Here is a 21,487-nt window from a genome sequence, read left to right on the forward strand (position 1 = left end):
GTCACGAATACATTTATTTCTAAGGTCAGGCATCAATTCAAAATTATGGAGAAAATCGGCTCCTAGAATTGGTGTATTTACATTGGCAACTAAAAATGTCCAATTAAACTGCCTTCTTAACCCGAAATCTAAATTTAAAGTTTGTTGAGCATAAACATTAATTGTTGAGGAATTTGCTGCAATAAGTGTCTGTTGGGGTGGGTTACGTTTTTGAAAATTATTTGTACATAAAATAGAAACGTCACTGCCTGTGTCTACCAAAAAGGAAACATTTGTTTTTCGGTCTCTAATGAACAGGCGACGTGAAATTTGTGGCAAAGAATAAGTCGCCTCTACTCTTTGCTGGTTTCGTTTCCCTGCCAAGCACAAGGTTGAACACATTTTTCTGGCTTACATTTTTTTCCGAAACGTTGATGATACCAGCAATGTTCTGAATTTCGATACTGAGAGTTGGATCGAGATCTATTAGGAGGATTACTGCGGTTTCTTTGAAAAGGTGATCTACCTCGAAATGAAAGGCGATCAATCCTTTTATTTATTTTCTCGATTTCGCGAAATATTCTATCTTCACTTGACTGTCCATTAGAACCAGAAATAGCAAAAGTTTCGACTGGGGAAGGGGTAACTTCTAAAATTCGATCCGAAATTTCAGCCGCTTTGTCCAGAGTTATATCAGAAACTGCTGCTAATATTGATTGAACGGATGACGGCAATCGCTGTAAAAACAATTCCAGCATAAGTTCATTTGGAACTTTAAGCGATTGAGCTCGGCGCTTCATCGAACGTAATAAATCAGAAGGCTTTATAGAACCCAATTCTTCACCCGATAAAAGTTGTCGAATCTCTTGCTGGGAAGAATCCCCAGAACGCTTTATAAGCTCTTCCTTTAGTTTTTCGTATGGGTCAATCGCATCGGGTTTCATAAGAATATCACGAATTAAGGAAGCTACATCGGGAGGAAGATTCGAAACTACATAATTATATTTCGTTATAGGCTCTGTAATTGCTTTTGGTTTTGCTAAAGCAAATGTGCTTTCGCACATAACAAACCATAAGGCAGGGTCTGATCTGTTGTAAACAGGAATTTGAACAGCCGAAACTTCAGTCATCATGCAAGGTCTTCAAAAAACGAATTACTAAATATTTGTTTATAATGATTTAACTGACATTAAAATAAAACAATGAATTTCAAACTAAAACTATATTTAACTTAACGTTACTTAATCAAATAAAATATTATATTCACTAAGAAAATGAATAAAAATAAATGAATTGACATTCTTAACCGTTAAGAACATATTACTCAACATTTAGAACAATGTAACATTTAGATCAATACTGTTATCTAAAGCTTTTAAAGTTTAAAAATAATTTGACTAAACGAATAATGATCCAGTAGCACTTATCTGTATTTAGGCACAGTCGTATGTAGTTTCTTTTCAATTTGCATGATGTAGAACAGTCCTTTTGAAAAAACAAATTTTTTTTTCATGCTTCTGGGACAACAATCTACAGCTTACTTTCGATTTCAAATTTCAATAAATCTTCATGCGTGTTATGTTCGAGGTCACCATTATGGTATAATTTGTTGATTAACCATATTAAATCGTCCAAAGGCTTACTTACATGAGCATTTTGCTCCTAAAAAGAAAAGATAACATTCTTTTAATGAAACAAAACTTTATTCATAATTCTATCCCAGCACGCTGCCACACAGCTCATGACGTTCTGCCCCTGCTCTAGGGTTGCATTATTATTGTTGTCGACTTGGCGATGATTTTATTCGCCACACCTCCATATGATGGCCCTTTTCAAGTCGTTGACAAAAAAGAGAAATATTTTCATGTAAAAATCAAAAACAGTGGCGTTACAGTGCCTGTTGATAGATTAAAACCTGCATATTTCTTGCAAATACCAGACGTTACTACAAGACAATCAACAAAGACAATAAGACAACCTGCCGAACCTCCACTAGACTTACCTCCTGAAATAAAAAAACTTCCTGAAAAACAATCACGTATAGGACGCACAATTAAAGCTCCTGTGCGATTTCGAGACTAGCACTTATAAATATATATCTATAATATTTTTTTGTAAATAGTGAGTTTTGAAATATTTGAGCATAAGTAACTTGTAAATACCATGTTCGTTCTTATACCACACTGTACCGTAACTTTTACTGGGAAGGGAATACTGTTGTGGCTTATAGCTTACTCTGTTGCATATAAGTATGTTTTGTTAGTGTTGTGGGTTTTGGCAACATTGGTTGCGATGACAACTGAAAATGATGGAATGTAAGAGTTGCAGAAAACCGATAAATAAAAACTTTTGTAAAAATGTCTGGACATAGAATATTATTATAATAAATCCAAACAACATAATCGATACAATTAATATTTGCCTGTCTTGCTCCCAATAGTAAACAGCTGCAAACTTTCGAACTGGAACTAGAGTAGGATTTCTAAGTAATAGGCAACTATTTATATTGGGAGAAAACGAGAATACTTATTCTTGTGGAACATTTAATAAGATTTTTTTTTTATAGAAAAGTAATCTATAAGTCTGACCACCAGTCAGACTTATGGACAGTTAATAACTTGACTCATGTAATATACGTAATAAGAGTTTTTCCCAACGAAGTAATATAACTAAGTACAGTGATGTTCGTTCTGGTGTGAAGTCTCATTCTTGTAGCTTATGCAATAACAGTTTTTCCCATAGAAGTGACCGGACTAAATACTATCCTGTTAAAATGGGTGAGAAATCTTTTTCCTGTAGTATATGTAATAAGTTTTTTTCAAGAAGAAGTTGTCTGACTTTACACAATCGTATTCACACTGGTGAGAAACCTTTTTCCTGTAGTATATGTAATAAGAGTTTTTCACAAAGAGGTCATCTGACTCAACACAATCATATTCACACTGGTGAGAAACCTTTTTCCTGTAATGTATGTAATAAAAGTTTTTCAAACAGAAGTGCTCTGACTAAACACAGTTATGTTCATACTGGTGAGAAACCTTTTTCCTGTAATATATGTAATAAATGTTTTTTACGAAGAAGTGAACTGACTATACACAATCGTGTTCACACTGATGAGAAACCTTTTTCCTGTAGTACACTGGTTATCATAAATTAAGGAAAATTCACAAAAATCGCGATAACTCAAGAAATTACACATGGAATTTTATGAAACTTACCCACAATATACAACACATAGTAAGGTATTAAACAACATAAAAAGAAATTATCAGACATTAATAGTAGTATAGAAATTAGCACATGTATAAAATAAACAAATTGGAAGTATCGGTTTGCAATAGAAAAAGTACCTTTAATATGGAATATGATTGCCTCTAGAAGCAATACAGCACAAACAGCGATGTGTGATGCTTTCAATTATGCGGTCTATCAGTTCAATAGGAAGTGAGAGCCATTGCTCTTGTAAAGCAGATGCAAGCGTGGCAAGGGTCTGAGGGGGCGGATTGATGGCAGATACACGCCTCCCTAGAGCATCCCAAACGTGCTCGATAGGATTCAAGTCCGGGGATCGAGCTGGCCACTCCATGCGAGTAATTGTTTCCTGTTGAAGATAATCATCAACAATGCGAGCTCTGTGTGGTCTTGCATTATCGTCCTGTAACAGGAAGCAATCACCAATTGCCCCGGCATATGGGCGCACATAAGCATCAAGGATGTTGTCTCGATAAACCTGAGCATTCACGGTTCCCCTTGGAAAGACATGGAGGTATGTGCGCCCTCCTAAGGATATGCCTCCCCAAACACAGACACTGCCTCTTCCGTATGCATCTCTTTCACGGATGTTTGATGGATGATAACGGGTCCCAGGTTCTCTCCATATCAAATAACGTCTACTGTCACTTTCTAGACTAAACCTGGACTCATCCGTAAAGAGAACAGGCCTCCATTGATCTGACGTCCAGTGGACATGTTGTCGGGCCCACTGCAAACGGTCTCTCCTATGGCGTGATGTGAGCGGCACGCAAATGGCTGGTCGTCTCGCATACAGACCACCTTCGTGGAGCCTTCTGCGCACAGTTGACGTTGACACCAACCTTCCGGTGGCTGCAGCAAGAGAGGATCTAAGATGTGTCGGAGTAGCGGTTCTATTCCTGCGTGCACTTAATGTCAAATATCGGTCATCGGCACTGGTCGTAACAGTTGGCCGTCCTTGACTGAACCTCCTAGATGCCGAATCTGTGGTTTGAAATTGCCTCCAAAGTCTATGAACCACAGATGGACTCACATTTAGCCATCTGGCCACTTCTGATTGACTCTGCCCTGCCTCTAGTCTCCCGATGGCTCTCCATCGTAGTTCTTCAGGCAAATGATGCCTAGAGGTCATTATTACGAATTGGCTATCTCAGATTTTCAATGTCGCAATCACAGTAAAATTTGTGTGCTTTCTCTCAAACTTGGACTTTTATGCTCCAGGCAGATGACGTAAGCCGAGTGCAGCGCCACTAATTTGCATATTGCAATTTTACTCAGCTACTCTTAGTGGACAACATATGCAAATTTTGCACGGTTTGGCTTACTTTTGAAAGAGTTATCGCTATTTTTGTGATTTTTCCTTAATTTATGATAACCAGTGTATATGTAATAAGAGTTTTTCACAAAGAGGTCATCTGACTCTACACAATCTTGTTCACACTGGTGAGAAACCTTTTTCCTGTAATGTATGTAATAAAAGTTTTTCAAACAGAAGTGCTCTGACTAAACACAGTTATGTTCATACTGGTGAGAAACGTTTTTCCTGTAATATATGTAATAAATGTTTTTTACAAAGAAGTGAACTGACTAGACACAGTTATGTTCATACTGGTGAGAAACCTTTTTCCTGTAATATATGTAATAAATGTTTTTTACAAAGAAGTGAACTGACTATACACAATCGTGTTCACACTGATGAGAAACCTTTTTCCTGTAGTATATGTAATAAGAGTTTTACACAAAGAGGTCATCTGACTCAACACAATCTTGTTCACACTGGTGAGAAACCTTTTTCCTGTAGTATATGTAATAAGAGTTTTACACAAAGAGGTCATCTGACTCAACACAATCTTGTTCACACTGGTGAGAAACCTTTTTCCTGTAGTATATGTAATAAGAGTTTTTTACAAAGAGGTCATCTGACTAGACACAACCGTATTCACACTGATGAGAAACCTTTTTCCTGTAGTATATCAAATAAGAGTTTTTCACAAAGAGGTCATCTGACTCTACACAATCGTGTTCACAGTGGTGAGAAACCTTTTTCCTGTAGTATATGTAATAAGAGTTTTTCACAAAGAGGTCATCTGACTCAACACAATCTTGTTCACACTGGTGAGAAACCTTTTTCCTGTAGTATATGTAATAAGAGTTTTTCACAAAGAGGTCATCTGACTCTACACAATCTTGTTCACACTGGTGAGAAACCTTTTTCCTGTAATGTATGTAATAAAAGTTTTTCAAACAGAAGTGCTCTGACTAAACACAGTTATGTTCATAATGGTGAGAAACCTTTTTCCTGTAATATATGTAATAAATGTTTTGTACAAAGAAGTGAACTGACTAGACACAGTTATGTTCATACTGGTGAGAAACCTTTTTCCTGTAGTATATGTAATAAGAGTTTTTTACAAAGAGGTCATCTGACTAGACACAACCGTATTCACACTGATGACAAACCTTTTTCCTGTAGTATATGAAATAAGAGTTTTTCACAAAGAGGTCATCTGACTCTACACAATCGTGTTCACAGTGGTGAGAAACCTTTTTCCTGTAGTATATGTAATAAGAGTTTTTCACAAAGAGGTCATCTGACTCTACACAATCGTGTTCACAGTGGTGAGAAACCTTTTTCCTGTAGTATATGTAATAAGAGTTTTTCACAAGGAGGTCATCTGACTCTACACAATCGTGTTCACAGTGGTGAGAAACCTTTTTTCTGTAGTATATGTAATAAGAGTTTTTCACAAAGAGGTCATCTGACTCAACACAATCTTGTTCACACTGGTGAGAAACCTTTTTCCTGTAGTATATGTAATAAGAGTTTTTCACAAAGAGGTCATCTGACTCTACACAATCGTGTTCACAGTGGTGAGAAACCTTTTTCCTGTAGTATATGTAATAAGAGTTTTGCACTAAGAAGTACTCTATCTTCACACAATCGTGTTCACACTGGTGAGAAACCTTATTCTTGCAGTATATGTAATAAGAATTTTTCACACGGAAATGAACTGACTAGACACTATCGTGTTCACACTAGTGAGAAACCTTATTCTTGTTGTTAATTCCTTGAGTTTATCTCTGTAAAGGAATTTTATGCTCACTGTTCTGTTCATACTACTGGCTCTTTATTTTTGTAAGTTTATTCACATAATGTTTAAATGCTAGTATAACCTGTATATAAGTATAATATAATGTTCACAAGGATAGTATAACCTAATAACTGAACCTGTTCATGATTATTTTCATTTTAGTTAGAAATCTCACTCTCTAACATTACATAACAAGTTTCATAGATAAATATTTTAACTGCCTGCGAATTTGTCCAAAGCAACTACGATAAATTAAAAGTAGGATACCAATTTTTTAAATTTGTAATTCAGTTGGGCGGAACTGACATTCAATATCATGGGGCTTAGAAATGCCAGAAATAGAGATTTTATTGAGTATCGATTGAATCAGGGCTCGAGAAACCGTCTTTCTGCTCCTCCTCGGCGGTTAAAAATTCCCCGCGGACAACGAATTTCTCGAATCTGACGTCAGTGCAGACGGCCATTTTCCAATTAATGTTCATGATACATTTTAAATTTTCGTTATCTTGCAAGAGTCTAGTGTCTCACTTCTAAAATGACTCTCTAATCTAGAAATCCTGTTAATTCCTTCGTCGGACCAAATGCTCACTTTCACATAATCGGTAAACAAAAGAAAGGGTGCATGTGCATTTGGAATTCTAACAGAAGAATTAACAATTCCTCTGATCACATACTGCCCAGTGGTTGAAAGGAGCTTTTCAGCAATGAGCTTACAAAAAAACACATTACTTACTGGTCTTAAACAAGAAGCGTTAAACGCAATTATGAACATCTACCATGGGTGCAAGTTTTAAAAAAGGCCAAGACTGAAAATTTTTTGACTGAAATACCTAACATACACAATACCCCCTTGACATATGCAAACTATCTAGGAAAGCTTTACCATAATACATCAAGTTTAAGTACTGTACAAAAAATATTTATTCATCTGTGTTTTGATAAAATAACAACAGGACATAATAAAGTAGACCAATAACGTAGACCTAAAAATATTTTTAAGGACAGAAAAAAAAATTTCCGATTTCCATCTTCGAGTCAGTCTTGTTTTCGTCTTACTTCCGTCCGCGAACATTTTCGAAAGACGGAAATCCGTCCTGGGGACGGAAGACTTGCACCCATGACATCTACCTAAATTAGGGGTGCACAACCTGCTGGCCACATACCGGCCGACAACCCTTGATGTGCGACCCGCTGTTGCAATATTAACAAAATAATAAAAAAAGAACAATACGGGAACTTGAAATTTAAGTTTTTGACGCACCTAGTCTCAATCAATGTAGTTTTGAAAATTCCAATAGTTTCAGTACATCATTATTAGGATATACGAATTTGAGTTATCACTTTTGACGCTCTTTTTGTGTGCCGATTTCATTGTAAATCTAATGAATTTTCGGTAATTACTGCTACCCATTTTGACGTAGTTTTTAAAATCGCGACTTTTAAAAGTTATTAAGCCTTTTATTTTTGCAAACTTCATGGAAAATCTAAATGACTTTTGATCCTTTTTTTGGCAGTTATTGCTACGCATTTTCGGTATTTTAGCACAGTATTACAAATCGTGAGTAAAGAATCGCTCAGTTAGATAACCATTTTTTGACGTGGTTTTTTTGTACTTATTTTATCGCAAATCAAATTATTTTTTAATCATTATTTTGGCAATTATTGCTACACCTTTCTACAAGATTTTGAAAGTCCCGAAATTCTGTATACGCTATTACGACTTTAATTTCGAATCCCGCATTTAAATGCTAAATTTTTTGACGCGCTTTATTTATACCAATTTCATCGTAAATATTTACTTTTTATGTGCTCCATTTGTGCCGATTTTAACATAAATATAAGATGTTTTTCGAACGTGTATTTTTTTTCTTTATAGTTATTGCTACATTTTTACTTGTGATTTAGAATATCCTGATATTTTAACGCAATCTTATAACTCGTAAAATTCGATTCTGTTTAAATTTTTTTTGTAACTTTAAAAGTAATTACGTTTCTTGGCAAAATCGATCCCTTCATCAAAAGAATAAAAATAAAAAAAGATTTGTTTATAAAATATCAAACACAGTCCCTTTTGCTAAAAAATAATTCCAAACACAAACATATTTATTTCTTTAGTTCAAGAAGTGCAAGTTTAACGACACACACCCAACCTATTCTTTTTGTTGTCATATGATTTAAAAATCATGTCTCGATTCGTATTTACGCATTTAAAAATCATGCATTTCAATTCTTCTCATAATTTAAAAGCCACACATCGTAATTCGTATTTACGCTTACGATCTTAAAATTGCCCATCACATTTCCTATTAACGAGATTTAAAAATCCATCACTATCTAAATTCCCAAGATTAAAAATTACGTAATGCGATTTGTGTTCTGGCATTTAAAATATATGTTGTTTCTTTTTTCAAATATCCTACAACGCGATTTAAAAACCGTATATCGCGATTCATATTTACGCATTTTAAAAATCATGCGTTGTGAGTAGTCTTTTCGCAATTTAAGAAACACTAATCTCAATTCATATTCAGCCAATTTGAAAATTACGCATTGCGTTTTTTATTTACGCAATTTAAAAGTCACACATAGCAATTCGTATTCAAGCAATTAAAAAATAACACTTTGCTATTCGTATTCACACGATTTAAAAATCTGGAAAAGGAAGAACACCATCTAAGACAAATTTCAAAACTGAATAAGTTATTTGCCCCTACTCACAACAACAGCTTTTGTCGAAAGACTGTGTTCCAGAATAAATGTGGCCTTTTCAAAATTACAGAGCAGTCTTAAAACAAAATCATTAAATTTTAATTTAATGACTCGAAAAAGCTATCACATGATCAGGTGAATAAAATTATCAGAATATTTAAAAAATTTTGCAAATTACAGGATAACCATTAAGAAATTTTTTTTAACCTTTTTCTATATACTCGGACCATTTCATATCATTTATGATTATATGCTTGGAAGTGATTTTTATATCATTAAATTTTAACTGTAAAAAATGTAATCAAAATAAGTTTTGTAAAGTAATGTAAATGTTACTAATTGTTAATGTATATGTGCATTAATTGTAAATAGTAAGTGTGATGTTAAAAAAATATTCGTCGTAAAAAGTTGTAAACAAGTATCTAACTAGTTTTTTATTATTAAGGAAAATAGTTCCTTCAAAATTAGAGATTTCTTTCTTTTTCTCCCCTCTCTCTGCCCCTGCCTCTTATAATTAATTTACAATAAAAATGTTTTGAAGTTTAAATATATTCCCTACTAAATGCTAAATCTTTTTTTCTACTGAAAGGGTTTTGTTTCAATTTTAACCCTATAAACTTTTTTAAATCAAAGTATTTAACTTGCATTTACATTAATGACTAGAATATTTTTTTTTTAAATTTAATTCTATGAGCAAATTTTTTAAGGTTAAAATTTATGTTTAAATGAACTTATGTTATTATGTAATATGATTTAAAAAAATATGAATTTTCCCATAGTTTTTTTTAATTATTTAAATTTATGTAATTTTTTTTTTGATAAATTGATTCTGATTTTCGGATTCCGTTTTTTTTTTTTTTGAGTAAATAGTTAAGAAGTTTCTAATTTTAAACATTTAAAACGCATTAAAACATTAATTTTATGCAAAGATATTACAAGGTAAACTTACAAAAATAATTTAGTGCCTAGAACAATGTTTTTATAACAATTACTGTGAATATGTCTAAATATTTTGGCATGCGGTCCTTCATTGGTCAATCTGCAGTGCATGTGCCCCTATTGTAGACACTACATAAAAAAAAAAAGTAGTTGTAGTTAACTACATTTGTAACAAAGTAATTATAGTAAACTACAAAAATAATGTAGTTTTTTCCAGTGACTGCGCATGCCTAAATTTTTTTTTTAAAATTCAGGATTCCCCCAATAGAAGTTTGATCATTCAATGATTCATAGCTAAAAAAAAAATTGGGAAGTGCTGGTTCTCTCCTTTGGGTCTTTAGTTCATTGGTTTCCAATTTAAGATTTTTCACAGCACTATATTTTCATTTATTCTTTATCTATGATCTAACCTTGCCAAGCGTCTCAATTTTATGAATCACATAATGTTCTATTTTCTAATACTTATTCATTAACAAACTCATTACTAAATAAATTAAAATTTACGAACCAGTTATCAGGTTTATAGTGACTTATGGTGGTGAAACTTGTACTTTGATGAATCAAGACAGAAATAAATTATTAATATTCAACAGAAAAATTTAAAATTTTTTTTTGGGGCCAATTCAATGAACATTTAACTAAAGAAAATTGAAAACCATACTGAACTTGACCATCTCATTTAACAAAACGTACCTCTTATATCATTAAAAATTTAAATACCTATGTATAGGGTCTATAAAACTCCTGATTCGGCAGCTAAGTGTAAGAATCCATTACAAAGAACTACATTCGTAGAAAGTATTATATTCTAAAATTATATGTTTCACAGTGCAAATAGCATTTAATAACAGCTATAACTTATCCAGTTTTTTTCCTCCGAAAATCTAATGTAACAGGGTGCGTAGCGTTTGTAAAAAGTGCTTTTTTGGGGATTTCGTTTTTAAAAGCTTTTAAAGGTGCTTTTTTCAGTTGGCGTTTTTAAAAAGTGCTTTTTTCCGAATAATTTTTCCCCCTTCAGTGATATCTGGTGGATCCCATGCATTTCACGAAAAATGGGGAGTTTGCTATGTAATCATTCATGCGGACTTCATGTCGTACCCACGTTATGACTTGCACATGCGCGCACACTTCAAACCGAAACCCGAGTGCTCCAATTCCGATAGAGAATATTAGATCCTTATGAAATGTTTTTCTTTTTAATTTATTTCAATTTTATTCTTGTTTATTTTATTTTACTTCTAACACTTTTTTTGACGTAGGGGGTAAGGGTACTTTTGTTCTGAGTTCAGGGTCAAGTTGAATTCGCTCAGTGATGTGGGAAAGTACTGATTGTTTCGATTTACGCCCGTTTCTTTTCTTTTTTTTTTTAACGCTAAAACTGTTTATAAAAAGTTTTTGTTTTTCAATAATATCATTGATTAAATATGAATTTTTTGAGTGCTTGAAAATTTTTGTAAAGTGCTTATTTTTGATTCTAAGATTTGGCTACGCACCCTGTGTAATAGAAGGGAGAGGCATCTCAATATGAACAATTTTATAAATAGACTAAAAAGGCAAAATAAAAAGAATTTTATCAAAATAAAAATTTTATTCATAAGACTAGTAATACATTTGTACAAAAAGTGAAACACACTCTTAATTTCATAAGTAACCTAAAAAAAAGCTCCACATTAGTTATTTTATTTATAATAAAATTTTCTCATTTATTTACATAAGACACCCAAACAAAGCTCTTTTTCAAATGAATTGAATCAACATCGAATTGAGGGTCTTCTATTAAACAATACACAATTGCTTTCAACATCAACATACATATACAAAATTTCTCCTGTTATGAAAACCTTGCTGGAAATTAAAAGTATCACAGATAAAATTGCTTAATGCATCCATCTAAAAGGAACATTTATAGTTTTGCACAATTTGAATGATTGCTTCTAGGGTCTATAAATAAAAATATAATTTTTTTTTTGTGTTACGTTGATTTTTTGTTTTTATAAATCGAGCATCAATATATACATTTATTTTATTTGCCAATTCAAGCAAGCAGTAAATTAATAAGAGTAACTGAGTAAGGTTAAACTTGGTACACCAACAGGGCTGGGAGTCTAAAATATAAAATGAAGGACAAAATTGCCTCTAAAATGAAGAACAATTTTAAGGTTGCTGATTCTCTCATGGGAGCAATTTGTAATACCAACATGGATTCAGAGATATACAATTGGTAATAGTTTTAGTAGTTCCTAAACTTAAGTGAAAAAAGAATTTAATTATTATTTATTTTTATTTTTTAAAGTAAAAAATTTTTTTGATATGAAAAAGGAGAGAAAATAGTTAAATATGAAAAATCATTAAGTAGTAGCAAAATACGTGGATTCTCTTGTGAAAAACAGTAGAGTATGATATAGTAATGAGGAGGGAATAGTGAGGTAAGAACTTTTTATATATTTTCCTCACATCGAATGCTTTTATGCCATCAAATCGAAGGTAATTCTCTCTAATACTGGAAGTAGATTAATATTGTACTAGACGTACTTTCATTTTATTATTTACTTTGTTTCATGGCATATAACATAATTTCTGAATTCGAAGTTCTTAAAATTCTCTTTTAGATAAATTATATTCTTACTTCCAGTTAACTTCAACAAAAAAAATGGAAAAATCGTAAAAAAATCAGGAGATAAATTGAAATGTTTAATAATGAAGGACAATTTCTTTTTTTTAAGGAAATTAAGGACAACTTTGAGCCCTGCAGCAATGTAAATTGCATAGATTATATTTATATTGGGTCTGGATAAACCTACCTTATATTTTGCCTCCAGTCACAGTAACTAATCCTTAATAAGAGTGCTAAACACAAATGAAAGGTAATTATTACTAACCATTAATATGAGCACTGATTATAAAAGAGAGGTAATGAACACTAATCGTTAATTATAGTACTAATGATAAATAAGAGGTAAGTACTATTTATCATTCGTTTTAAGACCAATACTTGACATTAGTATTGTACAATACTAGTGACATGTAATTGTTACTTAACAATAATTATAGTACAAATCATATATTATAATTACTATCAATCAGAAATGATAGGTAATTATTACTAATCATTAATAAACCAATCATACATGATAGGTAATTTCTACTTATCATTAACAAGAGTACTAATCATAAATGAAAGATAATTATTACTATTCATAAATAAGAGGTATTTATAATTAATTAATAATTAAGACTGCCATTTATAAATGATAGGAAATAAACTACTAATACTTAATTTAAAGTAGTTAAAGGCCATTACTAATGGCAATACCCAACAATATCACATAAATCTTGATTTAATAATCAGATTTTTATACACTAATTTCATGGTTTCAGTTAAACACTCAAGATATACAATTTTTTTTTTTATAGTTACAATCATTAATTAACATGTTGCATATGGAGTATAGCAAAATTAAGCCTGTTATTCTGGTCCACTTGTTAAACCAGCTGGATGCAAACAACTAAATTTTAAAAATGCAAAACTTATAAATGTAAGAAATTAATGAAAGTACATTAACATAGCGCAGTAAGTATACATTTCGTTATTAAATGTAACAAATGTAGAATTACAACTACAGGAAAGAAATAGTCATAAGCCCATAATCGTAAGATATTCTCCATGCTTATATATATATATAAATATGTTACCGTGATTGACGAAAATCCGGAGAATGTCCAATTTGTGAATAGTTGCTTTGGTGAATGTCTGAAATATTTGTTATATATAATTTGATATTAATTTATTCGTTGATATTAATATATTTGATATTTTAATATCTGCTGAAGATAGATTAGGAGAAACATCAGTGTTCGGAAAACCTGTTAAATGTATACCGGACAGTGGCCTTTAACCTTAAAAAAAACATTGATGTAGGGCATACTGGGCAAATGTATGCCGGGCTGTGGCACTTAACCAGATCTAGTATAAATTTTGGACTAGTATAGATATTTTACCAAAGTGTGAGTGTCAACATTCACGGGAAGTCAATAACTGCCCATTTCGGTCATTCACAGTAACACATCCACAAATCATATGCACGGACTTATTTTAAATTTAAAATAGCTAAGAAATTTGTAGTAAATATAAAAAGGTAATAAAGGCACAATAATTTTACAACATGGAGAAAAAAAAATATTCTTGACACATTTTAATAATTTTTGTAAAAAATACTTTTTAGAAATTTACAAAGATATCTTTAAAACATACAACACTCCATAAATATCAATTAGATCTGTAACTGCTACCTTTTATTACCTTTCTTAAAACTTAACATTTTCTAGTTCACCATTTATATGAGATTTATACATAAATTTAAGAACATAAGAGTTTGTGTTTAATAGATATTTTTTTCAGGAACTATCAATATTCAAGAATAAAAAAATATTTCAGAGATATATCTGAACTATCAACTATGTTTTCATAGTAGGATCAACTGTACATTATATATATTCAACGCCTTCTACTATTCAACACCCATAATCAACAATTATACTAACAATCACTGATTACTAAAACCATTGTGAAAACTTAAATCGTGGCTTACAGTAATTTTCTAATCTTGTATAGCTACTGAGAATTGACTTTCACTTGTTAAGACACATTTCTTCAAAAGAAAAAAAAGATTCTTGAGAATTTAAATGAATTTTATAGCACTGGGAACAAACCGGCAGAATTTTAAATATTAAGTATATGTAATTTTTTTTTTGTTCAGCTATTTCAACTTTTTTGTAAGTAGTTATCAAGAAACTATGCACTCGTTTCCAAACTGTTCTCATTCTGTTTTTTTACAGTACAATCACAGCATTTCATATGCTTTCAACATAGTTAGATGGAAAAAGTCCTTCTTTTCCTTTTAGTTTTCCTAACCACCAGCCCGATGGATCTGCAAATAAAATTAATAGTAAGAAAAAAAAATGCAGAAACAACCATTCTTTAACAAAATTATAATTGTTATTTGTTCAAAATTAAAAGAATAATTCAGCAATTTTATTCGACTAAAAACAGGGTTTCCATTTGATTTTAGAAATATAATTCCCTAGACTTTTTCAGAAAAATGTCAACAAAACAAAATTCCAGATTTTTTGCTATGCACAGTAATATTTCATAAAAAATAACATTTCACAAAACGAAAGTTTGACATGCAAATTTTATAATATACTATATTTCATCCCAGATGAGATTTAATCACTCTAGTTAATTGGAAAGTGGAATTTTGAGTGATCATAAATCCTGCTAGCAGCAGCCAATAAAAAATTGAAATTTGTATGGATATCAGGTACCAATAGAGGTTTAAGTGTTCTCGCTAATTGGAAATGTGGTAAAAATTGCAACTGCAAGATACCACTCTCACAGACATGAATGGGAATTAACAAAAATGTGGTAGAAAATTATAGTTTTTGTTTTTCAGTACTAAGGCCATTATGGCAAGAGGTGCGATTGTTCTTGTTTTCCAGTGGAGCCATCTATGGCCAAGAATTAGACTTCTGCCACACCCGTTTATAGGGCGAGCCCATTCATCCACAGATCATAATTTTGACCTGAACCAGAGAACAATCATGATCATCTCCAATTCAGCACCCCCAAAGGTTTAATTTGTTATGGGAGAGCCGCGATGGCTCAGGGGATAGAGCGTTCGCCTTCCAATGAGGCGAACAGGGTTCGAATCCCAGTCAATACGCATCATCAGTGCTGACGTGAAATATCCTCAGTGGTAGACGGATTATGGGTTAGAGTCCCCTTGCCATCAGGCTAACCATGGGAAGTTCTCGTGGTCTTCCTCTCCATATAACGCAAATGGGGGTTAGCTCCATCAAAAAAAAAAAAAAATCCTCCACAAAGGCAAATTTCTCTCAATACTCAGTCTTGGTAGTTCCCTTGTCTTCTGGATTGGGTTCAAAATTACAAGGCTACGGAGTTAAACGTTAGTAGTTGTAAACCCATACGGCAGTTCAACGACGGTTATAAAAAAATAAATAAATATTGTTTTGGGAACAGTGAGGGCTTTGTGACCCAACAGATTTAACGTGCACTAATCTTCTTTGATTTCCAGGCTCAAAACTGCCAGACATCAATATAAAAACTTCTCTACTGCTAGTTAAAATTTACTGTGTCACTATGTATAGATCCTTACCTTGTTTGATGACTGTTATGACTTCATCTACATTAAATGTCAACTCATCTGTATCTTGTGCTTCATATGCATAGATGGCCTTACATTGTGGCAGTGCAGGTTTTGGCTTAGCAGGTGGTTTGGGCCTACCACCACCAGGAGCAGGTTTGATTTGAGATCGTTGCAAACTAGAAAAAGTATACTATGTTGTCATTATTTTAACAATAGTCTATGAATTCCTCTTAACAATTAAGATTAATTTTTTTTTAAATGCACAATAATACTCTATATTTCTTAAAAACAGACTTTAGCACTTTAAATTAAAATTTATCTATAACAGTTACAGACCTTGATATTTTTTTTAATAGTCATAATCAGTTGTTTTCGATTTTATAAATAGCCAACCTTAAAGGTTTATTATTCTGAATGAATAAAAATTAAGAAATCAAGACGATATGTTTCAATCTCATATTATTTTTTCTCAGCTTCAACTGCATTATAATAATGTTTTATAATGCTAAATAATAGAATAGAAGCTGAGAAATATAATACTATATTTCAGTTTAGTTATGATAACTTGATTTAAAAAAAATCAAAGTTTTAAGCATATCCCAAAACTCAATGAACAAATATTGAAAAATAATGAGTTTAATCCCAACTTGAATTACACTCTACTCTTTGCTTTCTGATTTGTAAACATTAAATTTTAGAAATGCTTAAATATATGAATGAAGAAAGACCTCTTTGAAAAATGTGGAAGTGTAGTTAAAGATCTTTACAATGGGATTCTCCATGTACCTTAATAATTTTAAAATTCTTAAGGCAAATCAAAATCAATAAATTAGTTGGATTTTATTTATAACGCTCTTAATAATTAAATTTTTTCTTCTTCTAGAAATAAGTACTCAAGTGCATGTTTTTGAGTTTTAAAGTATTTGTATTTAAATGTTAATTTTAAGGGGTCACAGTACCCAAAAAATGACTAAAATATCCATATTTTTTAATTGCCTATAATAAAACTTCAAACTATTTCAAATGCACTGGAAAAAAATCATCTCTCTATCTACATTTTTAAAAAAGTTATAAATGATTTTAGTTTGCCCTAAAACAGAAACTTGATCAGCAGACAGACTTTAAAGTGCTTTTTCTCATAGATGATAATTTTGTGTTTCAATCTTAATTAAATCCCTAAGGAATTTTTTTAAGATAAAGCTTTGAAGTAAACTTTTTTTATCTTAAGTATAATACATGATTTACAATTTTTATCTTAAGTTAAATCTGCATTGAATAAGTATTTTATGAGGTATTAAAATTTTTATACCATGTTATATATACCTTACAAGAAGTTGTAACTTTTTTTTCTACTTTTTTACAAAAGAATCTATAAAAAATGTTCTAATTGATATATCAACAAATGAATGCACAAAATTGTTAAGATTTTTTAGTGCTTACAATATTTATTGTAAGCACTAAAAAAAATTTTTTTTTTTTAATATTTTAAAAAATTAACCAGTTTAACTATTTTTTGAAGATAAATTATCAATTATAAGTTAAATGAGCATGTAAAGCAAACCGCAAAATAAATGATTATATCCTTATCTTAAAAAAAAATGTTGCAATGACCCCTTAAGCATTAATATTGATCTTTTCCACAGATATATTATCATGTTTAATAGGTAAGTGCAATGACTCTTGAAATGGTTTATACAACACAAAATTCGACATAATGAAAAGCCTCATGTTCAATCTATGTGTGGAAATTATGCTCATTTTCATCTCATTCCATTGCATACACCTTGTGACAATAATTTTTACTTTCATGTGATTTCATTGCATGCTCTTCATTGCAAGTCTCCACAAACTGCACACATAGAATGAACAAAGTGCACACATATAAAGAATTTTCTTAAAAATTTTCAAATAAATAACAAACTAAAATAATTATTTTGCATCATAATAATAGATGCACATGGTACAATGAATAAGAGGACATTAATTACTAATTTTAGATGTCGGATAATTATGAAGGTAAGAACAAACATAATAAAAGTTGATTTGGAATCAGGGCTCGAAAACAGCCCGCCCGCCCTCGAAGGTCAAAAATTCTCCGCGGACAACGAATTTCTCGAATCTGACGTCCGCGCGGATGGCTATTTTCCCGTTAATGTTCGTGATACATTTTCAATTTTTGTTATCTTACAAGAGTCTTGTAAGTTACAAGGCAGCAAAATGACCCACAATACAGCAGCATACTGCGCATGTATTGATGTTTTCTCTGCCTGGGAGTACTACAGCGATTGAAAAGGGCTTTGCAGCAATAAACTTACAAAAAAATACGATACGTACTGGTCTTAAACAAGAAGCTTTAAAAGCAATTATGAAAAACCCCTTTCAGATTTCTGTTCAGAAACCTCTGTAAATCATTGGCTTGATTGTGGAACTGGCAAACGTCATATTTGATTCATTTAAAAAACGCAGTACCCTCGATAACTTGACATTCCAGATAACTTGACCTTTGTAATTTAAATTATTTCATAAAAGAAATACTGGGTTACTATTAGTAACCTAGTATTTCTTTTATTACTGCATAACGTAATCCTAGTAACGACTAATTCATTGTGCAATTTATATAAATGTTTGTAATAAATAGGAGAAAATGATATTTTTATTTATTTAAAAGCGACGGGTTAGTTTCAACGGAGGACGGGTGCATTGTTGGACAAGCCGTCCTCGGGGACGGGTAAAATTTCTGAGTTTTTTTCGAGCCCTGTTTGGAATAGATTAGCTTTTAAAAATGGATTCTTTTTCAGCTTTTTAAAGTCACTCTACAAATTTTACATTATTCACTTTAGGTGTAAATCATTTGCTTTACATTCAAAGTTATTTAGGAGTCAAAAAATAAATTGTTCACATAAATTAAATTTTTCAAAAAAAAAATCAAAATTTCAATATTTCTATTTTTTAAAATATCAGATTGTGATTGGTCTATTTTTGCTGAAAGGAAAAGGGAGAGGACTTAAAACTACCTAAAATATGAAAAACCCTTTGAAATACACAACTGAACTAAGGATTAACATATCTTAGTTTAAATACAATTTTATTATAAATATTTAGAATAAAAATAATAAAAAAATATTAATACAATTAAAAACAACTTTATAACATTAGAAACTAAAACTATGGAACATGGTATATTAAATATAAAAGAAATGTATAGTGACATGTACAGTATTTCTAAAATGTTTTAAAAACAGATTTTTCTTAGGAAAAAACCAACAAACATTTAATTAAAAAAAAAAAGAATTGCTTACCCAGCTACACCTGGCTCAGGGGTGTTCAAAAATTGAGAATTCCCATTGCTAGCTTGGGTTTTATTCTGGGAACTTAGCCTCTTCTCCAGGAATGCTTTGGTTAAAGCGGGCATTCTATCATTGCTGTTCCTTTGATTGTTTTTGGCATTTGCTACAGACGAACAATGAAATTTAACTTACAGCAAAAATGAACACATACTCATAAAACTAACACTTACAAGACATAATGAAAATTTATATGAAATGTTTCATTTTTTTTGCCCAGTTTTTAAAAAAAATAAATAAGATTTTTTTTAAAAATATCATTAATTTCATTAATGAGATTTTTTAAAATATGATTAACTTTTGATCAGCTCTCTTTCGTGCTGTATGATACATAATACAAAACCAGTTAATTTAATATTTTTTAAAAATAAAACAACTATACCTAAGTTCAAATGCAAAATCAACATGACAAAAAAATTTTCTTCTCAATTTTCAGTTGTTTACTGTTTTAATTTTACAAACAAAAAAGTTTATCAGAATGTCATACCGAAATTCTTTTAATTTCTATACCTTGCCCAGACAGCAGTAAAAAAAAACAACCCTTGCAGCTAAGCTACTAATATTTAGATTATTTCACTAACAGAAAAATTAGAACAAACCATCAAAACTAAAATTAGGCTTTAACTGTTTACCTAATTTCCTAGACTCTAAGGCATGTGCAAGCTGTAAAGCAGGATTAGAGGTGGGGGGAGCAGGGGCATTTCTCCTTGTGACTATCCTTGTGGATGACCTTGATTTGTGGTTGACGAGAGGACGGACAGAGTTTCGGTTTCTCACGTTGACATCTCTGACACCAGGACCTAGGTCAAAAAAACATTTTAAGATACTGTAATTCTTGTTTTGATGATCAATACAATTAACTTAAGTTAAAGACATAAGTTTAATAGATAAAAAATTGTTCTTTCTTTTATAACCACTGAATAATTTAACTAAACTTGTTTACAGTAAGTAAATTTTTTTATCTGTTAAATAAAAACACTCCATTGGAAACATAAAAACAACAATAAATATATGCACATCTTAAAAGTGCTGATTCCAAAGCAAACTTTGCATTAACACACAACCAAGGGTGCCCCTCCAAAAAATTTAAAGATTGAAGTTATTTTTTGATCAATTAATACTGTTTAGAGTTGTTTACCGAACTTTTAGAAATTTATAGCACACTGACACCATAATTTACCTTTTCTTGATAATAGCCTACATATTAAATCAAGTATTTGTTTATTTTTTCTAAAATTTGTTGTTGACGTATGCCTGTTTAGGTAGAGGGGGTGCGATTGTTCTTGTTTTCCAGTGGCGCCATCTATGACCAAGAATTCGACTTCTGTCTAAAAAAATGTTTTCGTCATTTTATGCGTTTCTTAAGCAAACAAAACAAAAATAACAGCTAATCTTGTATATCTTTTAACACCAATGTACTGAACAACTAACTTTTTCTTCAAATCATTCATATCTCTATTTTTCATATAATATATTTTTGTCCTAGCACTATAATTTTTTTAAAAAATCATCTTGATTTCACTCTAACTAGCATGTTAACAGGTTATTGGGGGATGCAAACTCAAGCAGATTTGGATTCAGCAATAGCACAAAGTTTGTTTTACACAAGCAGATGTTGAAATTCAATTAATCCCAATTGACAGAACTTTACGAATAAGATTTAGTAAGGCTAACGAATGAAAGACAAATAAAAGTCCTGACACCATTTTTTCAATGCACTGTGACATCATGAAAAGATCATTTCGCAATAATTGTGAAAAATATAAATTTTCATTAAAAAGTAATTTTTTTAATTTTTAACAAAAATTTTTTTTTAAATATTTCTAATGAAAAAAAATAATAATTTAACTGATGGAATTTAGTCCATTGATTTTTCTCAAGACCAATTTCTGTCCTTAAGATTGAAAAGTGGCATCCATGCACAACATAAAAACATACATAGAACATACAAAGCCTACTTTCTCTAAATAAACATACGCTTTTTTTTCAATGAGTTTGGATTATT

General features: G+C 31.3%; 2 protein-coding genes and 1 pseudogene across 6 annotated transcripts in view; 1 reads left to right on the forward strand and 2 right to left on the reverse strand.

Moving 5' to 3' along the window:
- Positions 1 to 193: 193 nt before the first annotated feature.
- Positions 194 to 1,186, reverse strand: LOC147807552 (uncharacterized). The gene has a single exon (XM_087165417.1). The coding sequence runs from the start codon at positions 1,110 to 1,112 to the stop codon at positions 333 to 335; it is 780 nt and encodes a 259-aa protein (XP_087021543.1). The 5' UTR covers positions 1,113 to 1,186; the 3' UTR covers positions 194 to 332.
- A 1,057-nt stretch (positions 1,187 to 2,243) lies between these two features.
- On the forward strand, positions 2,244 to 6,459 carry LOC147807553 (uncharacterized; annotated as a pseudogene). Its single transcript, XR_015434515.1, has 2 exons — positions 2,244 to 3,113; positions 4,611 to 6,459. The product of XR_015434515.1 is annotated as an uncharacterized LOC147807553 (transcript).
- Positions 6,460 to 14,140: 7,681 nt separating this feature from the next.
- Positions 14,141 to 21,487, reverse strand: part of LOC107441660 (unconventional myosin-Ie) — a 153,934-nt gene continuing 146,587 nt past the window's right edge. For all 4 annotated transcript variants that reach the window (XM_087165420.1, XM_087165421.1, XM_087165419.1 and 1 more), the window contains exons 26-29: positions 20,115 to 20,282; positions 19,438 to 19,588; positions 16,148 to 16,314; positions 14,141 to 14,899 (exon numbers count right to left, since the gene is read on the reverse strand). In XM_087165420.1, the coding sequence (XP_087021546.1) occupies positions 14,823 to 14,899; positions 16,148 to 16,314; positions 19,438 to 19,588; positions 20,115 to 20,282 (563 nt within the window). In that variant the 3' untranslated portion in view covers positions 14,141 to 14,822. The remainder of the gene's footprint in view (positions 14,900 to 16,147; positions 16,315 to 19,437; positions 19,589 to 20,114; positions 20,283 to 21,487) is intronic.

This window comes from Parasteatoda tepidariorum, chromosome 6 (genome assembly GCF_982258835.1).
Source record: "Parasteatoda tepidariorum strain Cologne lab strain chromosome 6, Ptep-v5.0, whole genome shotgun sequence".
Taxonomy (NCBI): Eukaryota; Metazoa; Arthropoda; class Arachnida; order Araneae; family Theridiidae; genus Parasteatoda; species Parasteatoda tepidariorum.